Source organism: Enhydra lutris, unplaced genomic scaffold, assembly GCF_002288905.1.
Source record: "Enhydra lutris kenyoni isolate GAN:26980312 unplaced genomic scaffold, ASM228890v2 scaffoldscaffold6, whole genome shotgun sequence".
NCBI lineage: Eukaryota > Metazoa > Chordata > Mammalia > Carnivora > Mustelidae > Enhydra > Enhydra lutris.
Genome location: NW_019154090.1, coordinates 45,094,225 through 45,116,228, shown reverse-complemented (window position 1 = coordinate 45,116,228; position 22,004 = coordinate 45,094,225). Strand labels below are relative to the sequence as shown.

The 22,004-nt window shown below is 42.9% G+C and overlaps 1 protein-coding gene across 4 annotated transcripts in view; it reads left to right on the top strand.

Annotated features, from left to right (window-relative positions):
- Nucleotides 1-1,064: 1,064 nt before the first annotated feature.
- LOC111141378 (Ral GTPase activating protein catalytic alpha subunit 2) overlaps nt 1,065-22,004 on the top strand; it is a 316,071-nt gene continuing 295,131 nt past the window's right edge. For all 4 annotated transcript variants that reach the window (XM_022493879.1, XM_022493878.1, XM_022493876.1 and 1 more), the window contains exon 1: nt 1,065-1,209. In XM_022493879.1, the coding sequence (XP_022349587.1) occupies nt 1,104-1,209 (106 nt within the window). In that variant the 5' untranslated portion in view covers nt 1,065-1,103. The remainder of the gene's footprint in view (nt 1,210-22,004) is intronic.

The window sequence follows — 22,004 nt, the reverse complement described above, 5'->3', positions numbered from 1 at the left end:
TGCAGCCTTGCACAACACAAAGAACGTGCACTTCCCACAAAGGAAGACACAAGATTCTGAGGACCCGTCTGAGCAAGGGCACCTCATACCCCAGTAAAGTTGGATCCCAGGAACGAAGCGGACTGGCTGGACTCCTGAACCAGAGGGTAGGGATGCTCTCTCTGCTGCCAAAGCCATTGATTTTCGTGTGAAATTGGAGCTCAGATTTTAGTTTGGCCAAAGGGACTTCGACTCCCTCCTTAGTGTGCATCTAGAAGTCAAAACGAAAAATAGTTTGTATTTTAAAAGCCTTGAAACTAAAAAGACAAAAAACAAAACAGAAGCCAAACCAAAAAACAAAACAAAAAAAAACCCCAAAAGACACAGATCTTAAAAAATAAAATAAAAGCCTTCAAAGCTTTTCTTACCGAGATGTTACTGCGGTTCACGTTGCACTAGAAGAAAATGGCTTGGTGGTATAGGGCAAGGAGTGAGGCTTTGAGAGCTCTGGGCCTCTCCAGGAAGGGAGCAGGCGGATGCTGTCCAGAGGCATGGGGACTCTGGAAAGGTAAGTCACCGCGCCCCGCCCGCTGAAGAACTACATTTCCCTAGAGGTCTTGCAGCGTACGGTAGGGTGAGGAGGAAAAACGTAACAGACCCCACCCATGAACTCCCATCGTGCCCAAGACACCCTTAACATGATTGGAGGGCTCTGTCGCTGTGCGTTCCGGGACTTGTAGTACAGCGTGTTCATGATCCAAGCTTCTTTGTGATTCGCGGTGCCCACTAGTCGCTACCCGCGCGGTCCCGCGAGGCGAGTCCAAATCGCGTGCGCCTGCGCCGTTCCCGAAGGCCCGGCCCGCTCCTCCCGCGGGGCGGGGCTGTGGATTTCGCGTGGAACACCGCCTTCCTGCCCCGCCTTTCGCCGTACCGGCCCGCCCCTCCTTCCTGGAGGCACAGCCGAAGCGGTGGCGGCAGGGACAGAAGCAGAGGCAGCGGTGGCGGCCCGGCGGGGGGGCGCCGAGTGGCCGGCGCGACACGCGCGGACTCGGACCCTATGAGGTGATTAGTGCGGCGCAGGCCCCTCCTGCCCCGCCGGCGGGGCCCGGGTTTCCCGCGGCGGGATGTTCTCCCGAAGGAGCCACGGAGACGTGAAGAAGTCCACCCAGAAGGTGCTGGACCCCAAGAAGGACGTGCTGACGCGCCTGAAGCACCTGCGGGCGCTGCTGGGTGAGGCCCGCTGTGGGTCCCCGGGTTCGGGAGTACCTGACCTGACGTGGGCCGGGGGAGGGTCGGGGCTGGGATGCAGAAGGCATGCGGGGGACGTGAGGGGGTGGTGTGAGAGACCTTCCCTTCCGGGGCCCAGCATTGTTCCCGGACAGCGGGCACTCTGGCCCTCGGGTCTGCCTGTCGCCTGGAGTGTAAACTTACCCCGGATTTGCTCCCGGTCACCTCAAGGCCGGCGGACCCGCGACTTTCCCCTCCTTGGCAAATCCTGCACTCCAGGTGCTACACAGACACACACGCATAAAATAAACTGACACCTCCCCCTCTCGTTTTTTAAATTTTAATTTTGGACCCTGACACCCGAAGTAGACTGAGTCTCCAAGTGTTCCCAGCCCAGACTTAACTGAACTGTCCTCTCTTCTGTGGGCTCCCTCCCCTTAAATTTTATTTTTACTTTTGAGTCGGAGTCTTCAGATAGACTGAGCCTCCCAGCGCTCCTAGGATAAATTTAATTGAGCTGTCATCTATCTTCCTGCGCTCCTCTTATTTTTATTTTTATTTTGGGTCTGGCCGCTTGGGCTTCCTTGTGTGGTTGGTGTGAAGGGGGCTCCTCCTGTTTGTGGAGGGAGGGGTGGCTTTCCTGGGTTCAAGGAGGCTGCTGCTGCTTTCTTGCCAGGATGACAGTGAGAGTTATTTCCTTCTTTCGTTTTTATGGACTGCTGGGTGGAGGTTCTGTGGAGCCCAGAGGGCCTGCAGTTGACCTGCCATGAAGCTCATCCTTGTGGCTGTGAAGTGTCCCCAAGGCTTCCTGTAACCTGCTGCATGTGATCTCTAGCTGCTTTGCTAGGCTATGTTTTGTTTTCCATTTTCTTCCCTACTTAGTCTTAACTTTTGTTTAAGACCAAACACCTGTGTTGTCCCTAGTGTTTTTGGAGGCTGAGAAAAGGACACCTTGTTTCCTCTGGATGTCTTTTTTATTTGTAAAATGAGGGGAAAAAAAAAAAAACACCTGATTTAGGACACGCAGTCTTAATGTGTCTGTCACTTGAGGAAATATGACATAAAAGAGTTCGTTTTATATGTGAGAATTTTAAGTAAAGATCTTGTTCATGAGATTAAAAGTTGCTAATTATTTCTATTTATACCCTGTGAAGTAGCTCTGAGGAAAGACAGACAGACAGACAGACAGACACACACACACACACACACACACACACACACCTGGTTTTTCCAAGTGCAGCTCTTCACAATCTCAGATTCCTTGAGATTTACACTATCCCATTCAGTTTGGAATGAATGTAAATTAATTACTTACTGTTAAGAGAGATTAGTTTTCTAGAGTTATGAAAGTGAAGTCAAATGTCCTTGGTAAACTGAACTGTCTCCTCCCTGTAGTAGAGTCTCATGCTCACACAGGTTGCATTGTGCAGAGTTCTAGTGAGTGATAAACACCTACTGCAGGGACATTTTTGATAAAGAAACAGTCTTTTAAAGGATTTGATATTCTGGGACTTTTTCTGTGGTAGAGAATTTGAACTTTTGTTCTGTCCAAGTCTGCAGGATTATGTTGGCTCCATTTTGTAAAGGCAGAATCAATTAAACCTAGATGAGTTTGACTTCTTAGAGATGCACAGTACATTGTTACCATTCTGAGAAAGTAGTTTGTTTTCAAGGCTGTGGAATTGTGGTTTCATTTTAAGGTGCAGTATCTTATTTTGAGGAACTTTCTTTTTTCATTTCATTGAGCTCATTATGATCTCAGTTTTGTAAAATAGAGAGAGGTTCTTTAATATTCGGTTGTTTTTTGTGGATTCATTTGTTTGTGGAATGACTCAGTGTCCTTTCTTGCTGCAACTTTATCCATAGGGACTACACTTTTATAAATATGTCTGAAGACTTCTAGTTAAAATGTCTAATGTAGAGTTTGGCTGACAACTGTGGTTGGGAAAGACTTTAAAGAAATATAGTACATTAATATACTAGTTCCTAGTACATCATATACCCTATTTGTTTGCTACTTAAAGAAAAAAATCTACTTAGAAAAAAATGGCCTCTTGATCTGAAAGACAGGAATTAGCCAAGATCAAGAAAACCATTCGAAGGAAATGAATGGACATTATTGTTGTATTTTTATTTGCATATTTCTGTAATAGTCTTGCTTTTCACATATTTTGTCTTCAAGCGATAATAAAGATGTTCTTTTTTACATATAAAGGTGATACCACTGATCTGGATTTCCAGCCCGTGGCGGCATCACTTTGGCTGGTTACTTAGCCTGTCTTTGAACCTCAGTTTCTTTACTCTGTCAGATGGGTATGGTCATGTCTGCCTTGTAAAGGTTATTGCGAGTCTACTGTATAAAGTACTTCAGCCTGTAACAGGCATGTTACAGGTTCCTCTCCTGTTACTTGCCTCCCATCATGAATAGGCTAAGACAAGTATTTTGATAGGTACTTTCCCATACCACTCCTTATATTTTGATAATTGCTGTAAGTTCTCTCTTTCTAAAACTTAGTCTGTGTTAAAGACAACTGGCTGAGATACACACGACAAACTCTGGAAAGTACAGTATTTCTCATTCATGGTAATGGCTCCGGTTAGAATTTGCTTAGTTCCTTTTATCTGGCTCTGTATTATAGATTGCCCTGATATTATTAACCTTACTTTACAAGGTGGGATTCTGAGGCCCAGACAGACCTTACAAGAGGCCAAGCAATGGACTATATGGCCTGTATGCATTGTGTTAATTACAGGTAGAACAAAGAGCTAGTTGGTCCCCTGACTTCCAGTTCTGCCTGTATTGTTGAAATCATCAATGGGAGAGTAAGTGAGTCAACAAAACAAAACAGAAACCAAAAAAATTCTGTGTATTGCTCTGTTGCTCCAGCAAAGATCCCATGTTTAATTAAACATTGAGTACCTACTACAAATCCACATTTAGGAATGGTATTAATAAAGCAAGAAGAATTGATATAATAGCATATAATGTGGTATGTAATTAGATAATGGCTTAAATGTTGCACTCTGTTATAGGATTTCAAGAGGTCAAATAATATCATTAAGAGTGGCACAAACATAAGGGCATTTTGAAGAAGTGTTTTCTCATGCTGGTCCCTGAAGGATAGCTAGACTACTGAACCATATGTGTAACTTAAAATTTGTTAGTAGCCATATTTAAAAAAGTAAAAAGGAAGAGGTGAAATTAATTTTAATTATACGTTTTATTTATCCCACAGATCTACTCTGTATTATATCAATAGGTAACCAATATAAAATATTACCATTTTTTACGTTCTGTTTTTCATACCGTCTTTCAAATCCAGTGTGTATTGTACACTTCTAGCATGTCTCATTTTGAAATGATTTTGCTACATTTTAAGAACTCAGTAGCTCTGTGTGGCTAGTGGTGTTATACTAGACAGAGCAAGGTTAGCCTTTGGGAAATGCAGTGGGAAGGCAGTTCCAAGCAAGGGGAGATGGATGCTGGTAGTGGAAATACAAATGGCAATGATGTAGAAAGGTGAGGAACACCAGCCTGCTCCTTCCTTCTGTCCAGTGAGGGAGTCGCAAGGTGATGTTGGTCATGAGACAGAGTGCTAGAATTCTTGCCCTGAGGGTGTTCACAGTGTCAGAGGCATGACTGGAGTGCTATGTAGGCCAGGGGTAGAGACAGTACAGTAAATTGGACTGGGGGATCTTGTTGGAGGAGAGGAGTGGTGGCCTGACTGGCAGAAGCTGAGGCAGTTTGGGGGCAGATCAGAAAAGGTCTTGTTTGTCTGAGTTGGAAGCTCCTACCTTACCTTGCAGGTGAGAGAGCCCTCTTGAAGAACTCTTAGTATGTCACATGGTAAGATTTGAGAGCTGCCTGGCTGTCAGCAGGGCCAGGAAAATGGATTGGAAGGTGATGGGAGGGGTGACGCTGCTGGCAGGAAAGGAAGAGACGAATGACAAGGGTCTGAAATAAGATGCTCCATGAATGGAGAGGAGAGTGGGATTTCAAAGGGCCAAGGCAGGGGGAACTAGTAATTGTCTCTGAAGTAATGAAACAGGTTTGTAGAAGCCAGGCGAGGAGTAATCAGTTTGAAGCAGAAGAGATCTGGGAGAAGAGGCCATAGTCAAGGCAAATCAAGTGACATCAGGGCTTGGGGCAAATATTTGGAACCAGTGAGGAGAGAACAGTCTCTCACAAATGCTCTCGATATATTGATGGAGTAAAATGGAACATTTTGGGATAGTTCCCAAATATCCCAAGCATCTGTTCCTTTAGGTAGGGGCAAGTTCACTTAAATTTTAAATGTTGCCATTTAAACTTATTTTATTATTAGCATTTTCCTCTCATTTTTATTAATTACAAACATTTGTTGAAACTGTGTATTGTAAGTTAGCTTACATTTCCTGGATGGTTAAATTGTTTCCTTCCTTTCTCTTTTTCTTTGTTTTTTTCTCTGATCTAAATAATACTGCTCTAAACATGTTGGGAAGCAGCTTTTTCTCTATTTTACGTTATCTTCTTAGGACAGATTCCATTGAATTCAAATTTCTTGGTTTGAACATGTTTATGACTCAATTTACTGTGCTCTTTCCTAAGTGTTGTTCCCAGTGAGCCTGCTAGCAGCAAGGATTGAAACTACCATGTGCACTGTAGTCCGACTAGCAATAAACTCATTTGTGTAATTTGATAATTGGCGGTAGGCACTTTGGAGAATGGGAGTGTCAGGTAGGAGAGCCAGAGGTGTTGGAGGAGAACCTGGCTAATGATAGGGGAAGATGAATTAGATGTTAGAGGTGTTGAGTTTGAGAAAAGGGCAAGATCCAAGTGGAAATGTCTAGGAGGTTGTTGGACAAGGGGTCTGGAACTTAATAGTAGGATAGAAAGCTATGATAAGGTGGTTTACTTTCATCATGGTTCCATCATATCTTAACCACAACCTCTGATGCAGAGAGGGTTCTTCCTACCCTCAACCTGTAGAAGCAGAAACTGAGGCTCAGCTAGGTTAACTACTTGTTTGTCAGCACCTAGTCGATATGTGGCAGAGCTGGGATTCCTGATTCTAAAGGCCATGTTATGTTTCTGCTAGTTATCTGACTCAAAAGCATATTTATGTATCAGAAAATATATTTACCCACCACAGTGAATGTTGATATATAAACAAAAGCCCTAGGGTTTTTGCACTTGTCCCAAAAATGTTGCTTTGACTTTGCTGCTCTTTTCCTGGTCTGTTTTACTAGATTCTTCTAGGGAGACTTGAGGCTATATTTGATTTCAGCATGGCAGAAGATAAAAAGACTCCTTTTGTGTTTTCCTGTTCATTGGCCTCTCTGTGCCCTTGGCAGGCCTAGCAGGTGGTAAAATATTTGCATGGATGTTAGTGCCAAAGGACATTCTACAACCTGAGCAAAGCCTGAGGTGTAATTTCAGGCTCTTCAGGCAGTCTTTGTTTTGTCTCTTGTTTCAAACCTTCAAATCTTGTTTGAAGCGAAGTCGTCTTGCCATAATGCTCCCTTTGCTAATTTCTCATCAATTACTAACGTTTTATATATGTGGAAGGATATAAATATATCTCTGGAACATGAGATGAGCTTTGGACACAGATACGTGTATCTCAGATATACCAATCCCTGCCTCTAGGGCTCGGGGATGTCTAGACTTCTGATGAGAGAAGTACAGACCAAGGATAAAAGTCCGATGGAGCTCAGATGTTTTGTTTGGGACAACTGAAAAAGGCTGACTTCCTCCTTTTATTCTGGGAAGAGAGCTAATTGATAGGTCCAGAATACTTGGACACAAACTTTTATTTGCAGTTGGGCATGAATACTTTTACTAGCTGTTTAGAGTACTGATCTTGCCATAGATAAAACTGTAGTGAATTGTTTATTTTAAAAAATTGAGTTTCAAAATAGCAAATTGGGGGCGCCTGGGTGGCTCAGTGGGTTAAAGCCTCTGCCTTCGGCTCAGGTCATGATCCCAGGGTCCTGGGATCGAGCCCCGCATCGGGCTCTCTGCTCAGCGGGGAGCCTGCTTCCTCCTCTCTCTCTGCCTGGCTCTCTACCTACTTGTGATCTCTATCTGTCAAATGAATAAATAAAAAATCTTCAAAATAGCAAATTGATTCCATTTAAATTTTAAAATTATATTTTAAAGGAAGACTGTGGTATTGTACTGTAAAATTAATAATATATAAATGTGGTAGACAACTATGCTGTATTCAGATTTAAAAAAAATTTAGTTCCATAGACATTTTTTCCAGAGTGTATGAGTGAGTGTGTGTGTGTGTGTGTGTCTGTCTGTCTGCTTGCTGAGGAGGGCTGTTTATTCAGATATTAATAAGGCAGAAGCCCAGGATCTATGCTTTTTGGAGAGGTTGCCAGTGCTTCCTAAGTGAGATGCAGTCTGAAGTGGGTTTGGAAAGACAAATGTGGGGTTTTTCCCTGGGGGACAAGTTGGGGATGAGGGAACTGCAGAGAGAGGAACTTATGTGAAGGTAATTGTGTGGCCACCATGGAGTTAAGTGTCCAGTGGCTTTCATCCTGTGGTGGGGGTATTTGTTGGGAACCAGGAAGACCTAAGTGGAGACTAGGGGCCAAATCCAATGTGTCCCCTTGGTGAATGGCCCAAGAGTCTCAGACTCGCTGAGATTTGAAACATGAGTGCCAGGAGAATGAGAGCTCCCAAACTTTTGGATTGCAGACCCTAAGAGTGTAGCATGGCCTGCCAGCATTCCTCTTTCCCCAGTGTGGAGGGAACCAGCCTCAAATGGAATTCATAATGAGAGAGAAGCGGGGCAGAGAGATGGAGGGTGAGACGAGCACACCAGACCTTGTGTGAGCCAAGAGGTTCGGCCGTGTCTGTGACATCTCTACCCCTGAGTTTCTTGGTTCCAGGTTCCAGTAACACCCTGTTTTTGCTAGCCATCTTGAGTCATAGTTCTGGGTCTTGAAATGGAAAGAATACACATTAATATATCAGAAAGAGAGAGAGGAAATCCCAGGTCAAGGATGGGTGGGTAGGTGTTTATGTGTGGATATGCTTTTTCTATTTTTTAAGAGCTGAGCAAATTTGAGTTTATATATACGTAGAAGAAGGAACTAATAAATGTGCAAAATTGAAGAAGCAGTGCAGAGAAAGGGAATACAAGTGGAGAAAGGTGGGGTATTCAGTGGGATCAAGGCCGTCGAGCAGGAGATCAGGCTTGACAAGAGGGACTGCTTCCTCTAAGGCCACTTGGAGGAACTAAGAATGGGGTCCTAGATGTGGAGGGAGCTCTCATGCCATGGTTTATGTTTTCTCTGTGAAGGTAAGAAGTAGACTCAACTGCTGAGTCAATTTTTTTACTGGTGTAGTGATAGGAACTGAGGAAGTCTTGTTCCCTCTTCTGTGCCATGAATCCCCTTAAAGGAAATACTGTAATCTGTATGACTTGTTATTATGGTTCTTTTGGGAGCGTCCTCAAAATGCATTTAACTTATGCATTCAGTACTTGGAGAGAAGCCAGGAAATGTATAGGTATAAAACGAGGACAGTTAGGGAGTGCACATATTGTCTGGCCTTCCACTTGGTGACCATGTGTCCCAGAGTGGCAGCAGGTGGGCCCAGGAAAGTGCTGTGTTCTCAGTGGTCATCTTTCCTTCATGCCTCTCCTCTGTGGGACCATCTGTTGTTCTACTGGGTGTGGCTCCAGTGGTTAGGGGTAATTTTGATCTCCATTTTTGCCTTGAATGCCACTTCACCTCACATAAGATGTAACGTGATTATACGTATTTGTGTGGCACCTTGCCCTTTTGCAATATGTTTTCTCATATTCTCATTGGATCAATATGCTGCCTTAACCTACCAGTTCAGAAAGGACTTAACCTTTTAGATTTTTAGTCAAGCTTTGTTTCTGACTTAGTTCTGAATGCCCACTTCAAGTTTTTAACTGTGATTCTTACAAAAGAGATATTTCACAACCATTTTTATGTCTTTTATATTGTTTTACAAACTGAAACCACATCTGAAAGATATTTTCAAAGTAGTTGTAATTTTCAACAATAAATACGTCATTTTGCTGTTGCAACTGTGGTTTAGCTTAAAAAGATAAGGAGCCCTTTGATATTGTCTTGTGTTTGATTTTAAGTGATAGCACAAATTCACTGAACGTCAACCATGGTTTCAAGGACACACAGGTACTAGTGACACTGCCTGTGCCCCACTTTGGGAGCCATGAGAAGGTGCCACTCAGGCCTCTGCTTTGAGGGTCATGACTGACTGATGGCTCCGGCTGCTGCCCTCGGGATTCACCACCACCTCTTAGCCAATGCTGAGCTTCTCTTGGGCTACTTGCAGTTACTGAGCAAGTGGGAATACTACCGTGGTCCACTCGTGCAAGATCCAGATGGCTCTGAAGGGTAAGTCTGGCTTGAGGACTCCCCAGGGGTTGGTCAAGACCTTCTTAGGAGTGAGTTGGAGTCTGAGACCCTTCCTTCCAGCCCTCCTTCCTTCCCTGTCTCCTTCACAGGGGTCAGACCTGCACTGTGGTTAAGCCTCTCCCTGTCTTCTCAGGTCTCTCCCTTTTCCCCTTCACAGCCAGTTTCCCCAATAAATCTCCTACACCTGTAATCCTATCTTAGTGTCTACTTCTCAGATAGCCCAAACTGACACATCGTCCCTTTTCCCCAGAAGTGTTGCCCATCCTACCGTCTAAAACCCTTCCAGGAGACAGCATGAGCATGCCACATCTTCCACAAAAACTTTCTCTATCTGTCTGCCCTGAGATGATATTTCCTCAGAATTCCCGTAGCCTTTTGAACTTTACATTTGGCATTTATGGCTTGGCCTTATATCTGCTGCATCTTCTGTCCTACATGATAAATGCATTGAGAACATGAAGAACTTCTTGTTCATCTTGATTCCTTCTGGAAACATTCTTCCTTATTTGTACTCATAATAATTAGCATTTAATCACACTTTCCATGTGCCACTCATTGCCAGAAATACTCTTCTGTGAATTAACTCATGTAATCCTCCCAAATGGAATAGATAATATTATTCTCCTCATTTTACAGATGAGGCACAGAGAGGTTAAGAATCTGGTTTAAGGTTACACAGCTGGTAAGTGACAGAGGGAGGATTTGAACCCAGGCAGCTGGCTGGAGAGTCCTGTTGTTTATTTAGCGGTTATTTTTATTCAGATAGAATACGTACCAGGCACTATACACAGTGTTGGGGTTGCCAGAGCTTGTAATCCAATTAGAATTAACAACTGTTTAAAAAGCAAACCCCAAAATGTGATTTCCAAATAGACGGATGTAAGTCCCTGGGGGAGTAACAGCCCTTATGTTTTGAAAAATTTCTAAAAGCCTTTCTGCCCCAAAGATGATTCTCACTAGCCAGATGTTCCCATCATTATGGTAATGATTTGAGACTGAGAATTAAGGTCTCCTGAAAGAGTCCCCTGACCTTCTCCCTTGTGTACATGCACTCATTATCACACCCACCCCTCTGATCCCAAGGAGAAGAGCTGTAAGAAAGGACTACTTGTGTGGACAAAAGGGAGAAGAGGTTGGGCAAGGAGGTTGGGGGAGAGGGGCAGCTGGACCAGAGGGCTTTGGGAGGGATAGCCTTGGGTGAGGCTTCTTTCATGGAAACAGAATTGCAGAGACACTATTGTAAATTTTAAATATATAGAAACCAAAACTGAGTCAGTATATCCCCAAAAGGATTGGTGCTAACTAGTAAAAATTCTTTCAATAAGGTCTTTGATAGTATTTTTAAGACAGCATGGAAGAGAGGGGAATAGATGATATATGTTCTTTCTTTACAACTTTTGAAAGGGATTAACATGTTTTATTTCTGTATGGTCATATTTCTGGGACAAACAGTGTAGACTTCTTTTCCATGGATTTTATGTCTGATAAGAGAAGGATGTGTTTGGGTTAATTAGGCTTGATGTGGTAGAGCTTATGCTGAACTTTGAGGTAGAAGTAAAATATCGTCTTGAGTGTGTGTGTGTGTGCGCGTGTGTGTGTGTCATATTGCAGCTGTTTATTTTGGAGAGAATGGTTCCAATCCTCTCATTCTGTGCCTAAAATAAATATGTACACAAGCAGACACATCATTTTAACTGAAGTAAAAAAGTAAATAATCAAATGGAAAAATATTTGAAATTTATAGGACAGGATATAGTTATATTCTCAGTACATAGAGGGCCCCTATGTATTAACAGGAAAAATTAGAACATATGTTTAAAATATACATACACATGTCACAAATGAAGAAATGACAGGAACCGGTGTTTTATTTTTTTTAAGACTTTATTTATTTATTTGACAGAGAGATCAGAAGTAGGCAGAGAGGCAGGCAGAGAGAGGGGGAAACAGGCTCCCTGCTGAGCAGAGAGCCTGATGCAGGGCTAGATCCCAGGACCCTGAGATCATGACCTGAGCTGAAGGCAGAGGCTTAACCAACTGAGCCACCCAGGTGCCCCAAGAACCAGTGTTTTAAATGTCACTTCAGTTCTCTACGATTTATAGTTATATATAAAAATGTATTTACCTATTATTTTAGTAAAGTTGCTGTTGTGTTTGGTTTTTTTGCCCTTATTGATTCCTCCTGGTTATCTGTGTTTGCTTTCCAATACGCCTTTGATAGGATTCTAATTTGGTATGATCTCCCCGGAAAGTAATTTTTGGTATGTGCTAATGGTCTTAAAAATGTACATATCATTTGACTTAATTTCCTTTTCTTGGAAATGATGATAGGTATACTTAAAGGTGATTTAAAAATGCATTGCAGAATTGTTTTCACATTTAAAATTTTGTTTATTGAGGTAAATTTCACATAATGTAAAATTATCCATTTTATTTATTTATTTATTTATTTATTTATTTAAGATTTTATTTATTTTTTTGACAGACGGAGATCACAAGTAGACAGAGAGGCAGGCAGAGAAGGGAAACAGGCTCTGCGCTGAGCAGAGAGCCCGATGCGGGGCTCGATCCCAGGACCCTGGGATCATGACCTGAGCTGAAGGCAGAGGCTTTAACCCACTGAGCCACCCAGGTCCCCAAAATTATCCATTTTAAAGTGAACAATTCAGTGGCATTTAGAACATTTACAGTGCTGTGCAGTCATCATACCTGTATCTAGTTCCAGAACATTTTCATCACTCCAACAGAAAACCCTGTACCCGTGAAGCGGTCTCTTGTTCCCTCCTCCCTCCAGCCCCTGGCAACCATCTGTGTGTGTGTTTAACCAGCTGGGGGATTTTTTTTTTTTTTTTTTTTTTCTTTTTAAAATCATTCTGCTCCACCAGAGTGATCGTATAGTTGACCGTTCAGCAATGGGTTTGAACTGCATGGGTCCACTTATATGTGGATTTTTTTTTTTAATAGTAACAATACAGGACTATAAATGTATTTTATCTTTCTTATGATTTTCTTAATAACATGTTCTTTTCTCTAGCTTACTTTATTGTAACAATACAGCATACCATGTGCATATTACATGTATACAAAATATGTGTTAATTATTTATGTTATTGGTGAGGCTTCTGGTGTACAGGCTGTTATGAGTTAAGTTTTGGGGGAGTCAAAAGTTACATGCAGGGAGAAGACACCCCTAATCCCTGCATTGTTCAAGGGTCAGCTGTATATGTTGAACGTATTTGTAAGAGTCAGGACTCTTGGTTGCAAGCAGCAGAAAGCCTAATTTAAAAAGCGGCGGCGGGGGGGTGTTTAATTATACACATGACTAGTGTAGGAGAACCTTTGGCTTTAAGTATGTATGACTGTTGGCAGGGATATAACTGGAGTCCAGGACACTCACCCAATTTCATGTCCACTCTCTTTTTTGACCTCCCTCTTGGTGAAAAATACTCCTTTCCACTTTGGTTCCATGTGTGTTTCTTTTCTGTGCTTCTTCATTGTCAGGCTGAGTCTGCCAGGTGCAGGAGAGATGGTCCCTGAAAGCTAGTGACCCTTGAGAAGAGTGTGGCCTGTCTAGGGCCCCAGGTCTTGAGACCATGCTGATTGGCTTTCCATGGGTCATGGACCTGTTCCTGTAGGAGATGGGGTACTCTGATTGGCTGGCCTGGTTATTATCTACCCTGTTCCTAGAGACTGAATCTCATTCCGACTCATATATTTCTGAGAAAGTAGTTCTGGAAAGGTATTCTGATACATTCTCACACAAAATAGTACTACTCGTATCTCTGCTCGTATCACGAGAGCATTGACTTTTGTGTTGATAATCCTAGGTCATTGAAAACCCTTACATGACATTTTCTAAGTTCTACATAAGACTGTGAGAGTTATATTGAAGGATTCATCTAATTTGAGGGAAGTAAGGGTTTCCCTTTAAATAAATGGATTTGCCACCCTTTGAGTTTTATGTTAGACAGTGTACATTCTTTTTTTTTTTTTTTCCTAAAGATTTATTTATTTATTTATTTGACAGACAGAGATCACAAGTAGGCAGAGAGGCAGGCGGAGAGAGGGGGGAAGCAGGCTCCCCGCTGAGCAGAGAGCCCGATGCGGGGCTCGATCCCAGGACCCTGAGATCATGACCTGAGCCAAAGGCAGAGGCTTAACCCACTGAGCCAGCCAGGTGCCCCCAGTGTACATTCTTTTTAAAGTCATTCCACAAGTAGATACTGAGGGCTTGCTGTAGGCCAAATGAAGCTCCAGTTTCACAAGGTTTTCATTCCATTAGGGCAAATGGACAATAAACAAAGAGCAAGTAAATGTATAATTTCACATAATGATTATAGAAAAATGAAGCTTGATCAGGAGGTGTATATGCTAGTCTAGACGGCAGCGTCAGGGAAGGCCTCTCTGAAAAGGTATTTAGAGTCAAGATCTGGGTTAAACAGGGAACAGCTTGGCAATTATTTATGGGAGTAGTGTTCCAAACAGACGGAACAGTAAGTGCAAAGACTCTGAGTCATCAATAGGCTTGAGAATCTAATGGAAGTCGATGGAGTTTGGAGGAGTTGGAGGAGTTGGGGGTGGGGGAGGAAAGGGTAGGACCAGGTGGGGCTTATAGGTCTCGCTGAGGACTTGGGATTTTTTTCCTAAGGTGAGATGAGAAGCCCCAGGGGAAGGACGAGTTGGGGAGTGACCAGAGCTGACCTTCAGGATCTTTCTTTGTAAAGAAAGACTTTCTTTTCTTTTGGCTTGCTTTATAAAAAGTCCGATCCTTGGCCCCAGTACTGAGCAGTGACTGGAGACAGAAAAGCAAAGAGGTCAGAGAAAGAGGTCATGCTGGAGAAGAGAAGTGAGTAGCTGTGGAAGCCATGGCAAGAGCAGGTTTTGCAGAAGGTGGGCACACATGGCCTGTGTCTGTCCTTATTGTGGCTTCAAGCAGTGATGAGAAGACAGGCTGGCTGCAGCCCATGGGACAGGAAAGCTAGATTGCCATGGGCTGTGTAACATGGCCCACACAGCAGCCCAGGCTTATAATAGTGTGGAGGTAGGCTTGGTATGTTACCCCAAATTTCAGTAAGAGGCAAGAAGCAGCCATAGTGAAAGTAACCCTGGCATTCCTGTGTGTTCAGTCAGTTAAGCATCTGACTTGATTTTGGCTTAGGTCATGATCTCAGGGTTGTGAGATTGAGCCCCCCGTCAGGCTCTGTGCTGGCTGGCATGGAACCTGCATAAGTTTCTCTTTCTCCCTCTTCCTCTGCTCTCCTCCCACTCTCCTCCTCCCCTTGGCACGCACTCTCTCTCTCTCCCTCTTAAAAAAAAAAAAAAAAAAGTTCCCCCTGATGTTGACTACAAATGGAGATACATCTGCCAGCTGCTAAAAAAGTATGAGCACAGGAAAACGTTGATTGGTCAGGGTAATATTAATTCATCTATATGAATGATTGCAAAGAGAAGCCAGTGGTTAGCTTCATTTCAGGAGCCCCCTAAATTAGGGCCCGATTTGTACTTTATATTTTGTTTCTTAGTGGAAAGACCTGAAAGGAGTCTTGATCTCTGGCTCAGTGTAACCTGAAAAGACCTGATTTTTATAAACCATTGTTGCCAGCTGATGGAATCCCCAATGGAGATTCTGTTCTGGCAGCTGCTTGTTGGTGCCAGGTTTACACAGAATGAAGAAACGTGACCGAGTGTGTGCTGTGGCCACCAGGTCTTGTAAATGAACCTTACCATGATTGAAAATGTCATCACCTTTTCCATGCAGGGGTATCACACATGTGCTTGTCCCTAAGTCAGTGCAAGTTATTGAGTGTCTGGGCAGAGGTAATTTCTTTCTGCCTGACTCTATTATTTTTCTACACTTTCTGATAAATGACAATTAGAGAAACACAGCTTTCCCTAAAGACAGCAAACGAGGTCATTATAAGGCATTATCTACAACATGTGTATTGTTATAGAATAACTTTAATTAAAGTGTCGGATGGAAGAAATTTAAGTTATTTGCTATTTGGGGGCATTTTGGTCTTGGTGAAAATACTATTTAATATATTGTATGGGTCTTGAATGTACGTCAAAGTTGGAGAGTAAGACAAGTTTGGAGAACATTATAGTCGGGTGTCATGTTTACTGAGTTGTTCTTTTCTTTTTTATAGTAAATACTCAGGCTTTGAAAAATATCTGAAAAAATCCTCCAAAACACACTGGCAGCTTTTTTTTTTCCAAAATAAAAAATATATATATAATTTTTTTTTCCTTCCTTTAGTTCCCCCTCCCACCCTACCTCCCCTCTCTGGTACCAGCAAGTCTTACTTCTTTTCCAATGAGTCTTGTCTCATCTCATCCCATCTCGTCTCATCTCTTCTCGTCTTGTCTCGTCTCGTCTCGTCTCTTCTCTTCTCTTCTCTTCTCTTTCTTCTTTCTTTCTATTCTGGGAACAGCAAGTCTGATTTCTTTTCCATTGAGGCCTTTCTTTCTTTCTACTCCATGTACAGGTGAGATCATTGAGTATATATGTATCTTTCTTTGTCTGACTTACTACACTTAGCAAAAAGCCTTCAAGGTCCATCCATATTGTGCATAGTTTTTTGGGTTATGAAATTTAATGTACTCTATAAACATTTGAATGATACAAGTAAGCAAAAAATAATTGAAGTATGAGAAAGCTCTTCAAATTCTGCAATCTCCTAATGTCCATTGTTCCAATTTTGGTAAGCACATTTTCTATGCTTGCTCTTGCTTACGTGCATCCTCTTCTCTCTCTGTCTCTCTTTCTCTTTGTCCATGTCTGTATTGGGTGTGCAGCACACAGAAACACAGTTTTACATGAATAGTCATTATGCATGGTCTAACCCTAGACTTTTGACTTCACATTCCTTGGACATTTTTCCACATCAGTAAGTGAAGACTTACATAATACTTAATTGGCTGTCTTATGTTCCACTAGACTCCTATAACAAATGATCTGCCACCTGTTCCTCAGGTTGTGGGTTTCTGGCTTTCCCATGCTGCTAGCAGATTGAGGCCTGGGGGTGAGAAGAGGCTGCCTGGTGACCAGAGGCCTTTGGTTTCTTGTGTAAGGAATATAGTGGGCTGTGTTTGTAGTTGCTGGCAGGTTGGGGGACATTGTGATGGATTTCCAGAGGTAAAGAGAAGCCTTTGGGGAAGGCCATTTCAGCCTTGGCTGAGGTAACTTCATAGAAAGACCACCTTTTTAACCTGTCCAGGAAGAGGGTCTTTCCACATGCAAGCTGACTTTGGTGTCCTAAATAAACCAACTTCTGAGTCAGTCCACTTTTAGATTTAGTAACTCTTTTAAGTTCTGTGACTTCTACCAGATCTATGTGCTTTAAAAAAATCATGTTTTTGGGGCACCTGGGTGGCTCAGTTGGTTAAGCATCTGACTTCAGCTCAGACCATGATCTCAGAGTTCTGGGATCCAGCCCTGTGTCAGACTCCTGCTCAGCAGGGAGTCTTCTTCCCCTCTCCCTCGCTTACTGCCCCTCCCCCACTCCTATTCTCCCTCTTTCTCTCTCTCTCTCTCTCTCTCGTATTCTCTCTCTCAAATGAATCAATAAAATCTTTTAAAAAAATCATTGTCCAGTTATGCTTCCCTGTACCTCCTTGATCACTTCTGTTAATATTGGTTTACCTGACTGCTTGGGTTCGAGTCTGGCAGTGAGCTAACCTCTCTGACCTTCCACTGACCATAAAGATGGTGCCTGCTTCCTATGGCTACTAGAGGTTTAATTAAGTTAATATAATCAAAGCTCTTTTGTAAGCCATTACTATAATAACAATTATTTGATGTTAGTAAGATGGCTCTCTCTGCCCTCATCACCACTTTTCTGCTTCCTTAGTTGTTGGAGATGGGTGCAGGTAGAGGTTACCAGCTAGCTCCTGCTTTATCTGTTTTATTTCTATCAGTGACTCCCGATGAGTGGTTTTGACTGTAATATAGGCTAGCCCCAATTCAGATCAAGAAAAGTAGAAGCAAATTTGCAATGACTTAAAAAGTGTGATGAAACTTGATCCTACTAAAGGAATAGATATATTAAAATGTATATGAAGCACATATGATTTACACATTGTATGTCATTGTGTTTTGTTTTGTTTTATTTATAATACATTTATGTATTAAAAATACATGTATTGTAAATACAAAACATTTATGTTTTGTTATATTGGTACTTCATATTGGTTAAAAAAAAGTCCTAGGATCCTGTATTTGAGAAATGTATGTCAAAATATTTAAATAACATAGCTCTACCTTTTAAAACATTAGTGCTAGGTAATTGGGTTACATCTTTATATAGAATTACTTTTACATGGGGATTGTCAGTCCTGGATAACAAAGTGTAAATATCTTCCTGACTTGTAAGACTTTTACTTTCTACATCTAGTTTACTTTCTAAGTATAAAGAAATGAAAATAATCCATTTTAATTGGATAGGTATCTTTAAAAAAAAAAGATTTTATTTATTTACTTGACAGACAGAGATCACAAGTAGGCAGAGAGGCAGGCAGAGAGAAAGGAGGAAGCAGGCTCCCTGCTGAGCAGAGAGCCTGATGCAGGGCTCCATCCCAGTACCCTGAGACCATGACCTGAGCCAAAAGCAGAGGCTTAACCCACTGAGCCACCCAGGTGCCCCAGGATGGATATCTTTTACAACCTCTTCAGTCAACTGATAATTGTTTCCTGTTCAACTGTCAGATTTTATTTCGGTATTTACAAGGACGTTTTTGGATGCAGAAAACCCAAATACAAATGATAAGGATTTTTTTTTTCTCCTATAAAGCAGCCCCAAGGCAGGGTGAGCCCCAAGCCAGCTAATTCATTCAGCAGTTCTGTGATGTTAACAGCCCAGACCCTCTCTGCCTCCCTGCCCTGCCATCCTTAGTGCCCTCAGTGTGGCAGCTTGTCCTCAAGGTGACAAAATGCATACAGTCCTTACAAGCATTGCACCCAGATAGAACAACATCCAGAGGCAGGAAAAGAGGAAATGCTTTGTGTCTCTTAAAAACAATGAATCTTTTCCAGACATCTCCACCAGAATTCCTCCCATTTCTTATTGAACAGTGTTGGGTCATAGTCTTGAGCCTAAACCTATCACTGGCAGGGAGCGTGTTGCACTGTAATAGGCTCAGCAGCATCAGGTCTTACCCCCTTGGGCCAGGGATAGGCCAGCCTCTCTGAAGGACATGACTTTGTGGGGGGAGGATGAACCCTGAACAGATAGGGAGTCTGATAGGAAGAGGAAAGGTCTGACTGTGGGAACGGGTAGGGTTGGGGGCTAGAGGGAAACCAATAGTGTCTCTCTAGGCCACTCTTACTTTTTAGTTGAAATGCTGTGGAGAATATCTATGGAAGTAAATCACCAATTATGGTAAAATTTTGGATACGTGTGTATTTTTAGGGAATAATTTAAAATTTTGCCCTCTAATTGGTATATACAGTATGGCTATGATATAGACAAGAAACAAAACTATCAGCAAAGCTAAAAGACGAGTTTGGTTCACTTTTTGCAAGAAGGAATATATCATTTAGGCCCCAGTATACTTCCAGAATCATTATGCCAGGCCTCTAGGGGCCTTTTCCTTCCCTTGGACCGGCCTGGTGGTGCTTGGGCATACAGGCAATGTGTATCTGCTGTTGGCCCTGGAGAGGACTGCAAATTGGATGAACAGTGTAGATGGGGCTCACTTGAACAGTGGGGTGAAAGCCTGATTCGCTGGTTGCTTGCTTGGGTGGGTGGGTTTAAAGTGTTTATTTTTATTTTATTATATATCACAAGTTACATATTTAGAAATTTATTCTTTCACATATGTATTAAGTATTTAAAACAATTTAAAAATCCTTTTTTATGTCTAGCACATGGCCTGTGTGCCCATAAGTACATTCAATTGATTCAAGATCAAAACTGAGACTGGGGTTCTCTTGAGTGAATATGGAAAGAGGAAAGGGAGGGCATTGAGGGGTGGTCAGTGCAAGGGCTGATTAAGAAGATGGGCTGTGGAAACCAAATAGGGGAAAAAAGAAGTGAAGACTTAAGGAGCCTATATAGATAGTGACAGATGGTGGGGTCTTTGGGTTCAAGGACCTGGTAGAATTGAAGAGTTGGAATTCACTTTCTAGAAGGGCAAGCAGGGAGAAGGGGAAATGGTGGGTGACAGGTGTGAGGAACAAAACTGGGACCCCAAATGTGGGGAGGTGACAAGCAGTGTCTGGGTCTAAGTTGTGCTATGGGCAGGCACGGTGGGAGACGGTGTGGAGGACAGCCTCTTTGGGGTGTGGAAGTCAGGAATGACCTTTGTAAATGACGAAATCAGTGCTAGTTACAAGAGAAGGAGTGAGCCAGGCCCTGAAATCTTCTCAGAACTTACTGGGATGAGTGAAAGACCATGTTCAGCTCGGGCGGGTGGGCTAGCTGGCATGCAGATTGGTTGTGTGAATAGCAAAGAAGCGTTGGTGTGCGTGAGTGGAAGCACTGCCATGGTCTGGATATTGTAGGGTGGAGCAGGGAGGATGCCAACCTCATCTTGGGCCCTGCAGTATGTGGTGTAGGACTAATGAAAGGCTTACCTGACCATCTAGGGGGAAGCAGCCCCTCAAGGGACTCTAGGTTTTAGGTGGAGCCAGAAGGGATGTGGTGCAGGAGAGGAGATTTGGAAAGCTTTTTTGGATCTAGGGCATGGAAGCATTGTGGTTAGGAAGCTGGGGTGAGTTTAGGTGATGCCCAGAGCCATGTGGAAGTGATAGTCATAGATATGGATCTTGTGGGAAACTTGGATTTCTAGGGACATGGATGGAAACCAGGGTGGAAGGCCAGAGGGGACGTCCCTGGTGTGTGCCTAGTCTAATGGTTGTCTATTTATTGAGTCTGGTGTCAGGCGTCTTATGGGGAGGTGAGGAATAGGGGCGGGGTGTTGGGCAGTAGGAAGGGGAGCATCTCCTTATGTTGGCATGGGGTGGAGTAAGAGTTATCTTCAGTACCTTATTGCTTAATCAGGAGTAATTCCATGTCAAATATGTCCAATGATGTTTATACCTAAAAGTGGATGTGGATTGAAAACGGCACTTGAGAGAGTTTTTCTGAAATTTGAAGTCTCCATGGTGTCAGAAAAAGTATGCTTGCAGGTAGTCTTTTCTCTGAGTTCTTATAGCTTTCCAGAACTTCTAGAAATAATTTTGCATGGTGGGGTATTGGGTGGGTGTGGGGGTCACGTCAGGTGTCCTTACCTGCAGGCTGACTTTGGGGAATGACTAGGCCAAACTCCTGATTCACCCTTTTCCACCAGATTTCTCCCACCACGTCCTTGACTGCATCTCCTTTCACAGCCCTGATGGACTGGGGCGGAACCTTTCATCTGCTAGGTAGTATTTCATCCACACCAGGATTTTACATTTGCATATAATCGGTACAAGGGACATTTTTAGGTCTGTAAATAGATGCATTCTGCAGATGTATATTTCTCTTTCATAATAATGATGATGATAAAAGTGTTGATTTAGCACTGAAGCACAATCAGCATACCTGCTGTCTTATGACCTGATTACTTGCTGGGTCTCAAAAGGGCTTCCCTGTGTGGATTTTACATCCTTACCAGGTATGAAGCTCCAGGTCGTTCATCTGCTCTTGGCACAGTATACTGCACACACAGGAAGTTCTAAAATCTGCTGGCCAGTGTCAGCAAAAGGAGTCTTGCCTCCACCCTGGTTCACATGGATTACCATTGACAGAAAGTTTGTATCAATGGGCAGCATCTGTTATTCAGATCCATTTTTTCTGCTTTTCCTTATAATGTTATCCTTGGGGGCATCTCTTCATGGGCTTGCTGTCCTTCATGGCCAGTGAAGGTGCTTGGTGATAAGTTTCTTCTTCCCCATCAACATTTCCACAGTAATGTTGAATAACAGCCCCTCCCAAACCTCATGGCTTACATAGGTCTTACGGCAACAAGTATCTGTTTTTCTTCCTCATCAGTCTCCATTGGTTGGGGTGGTTCTGCCTCTGGCTTCCGGTTATGTGGGGTTGGCTCCACTGTGGGCTGGGTCCAGCTCTGTTCTAGAAGTTTCCTCATATTCCTTAGAGCAAAGACTGCCTGAGGTTCTCCAGTCACCACTGGGTCGTATTTCTAAGGACTGGTTGCCCCAAATCATTTGAGGGTGTACATCACCCAAAGGTGTGGCTTCAGGTAAAGAAGAATTTGTGGCATTTTTACAAATTACCACAGAGGGAAAGAGGACTAAGGCAGTTGTTAGAAGGTGAAATCACCAGAGTCATATTAGCTTTTAAGTAACCGGGCATTACTACTGATATCTATCATTGTCAGTGTTTTCTGTCTTGTGTCTGATTAGTTTATTTCCTTGTTCTCACTGTTCTAAATTATGTTTTAAGTTG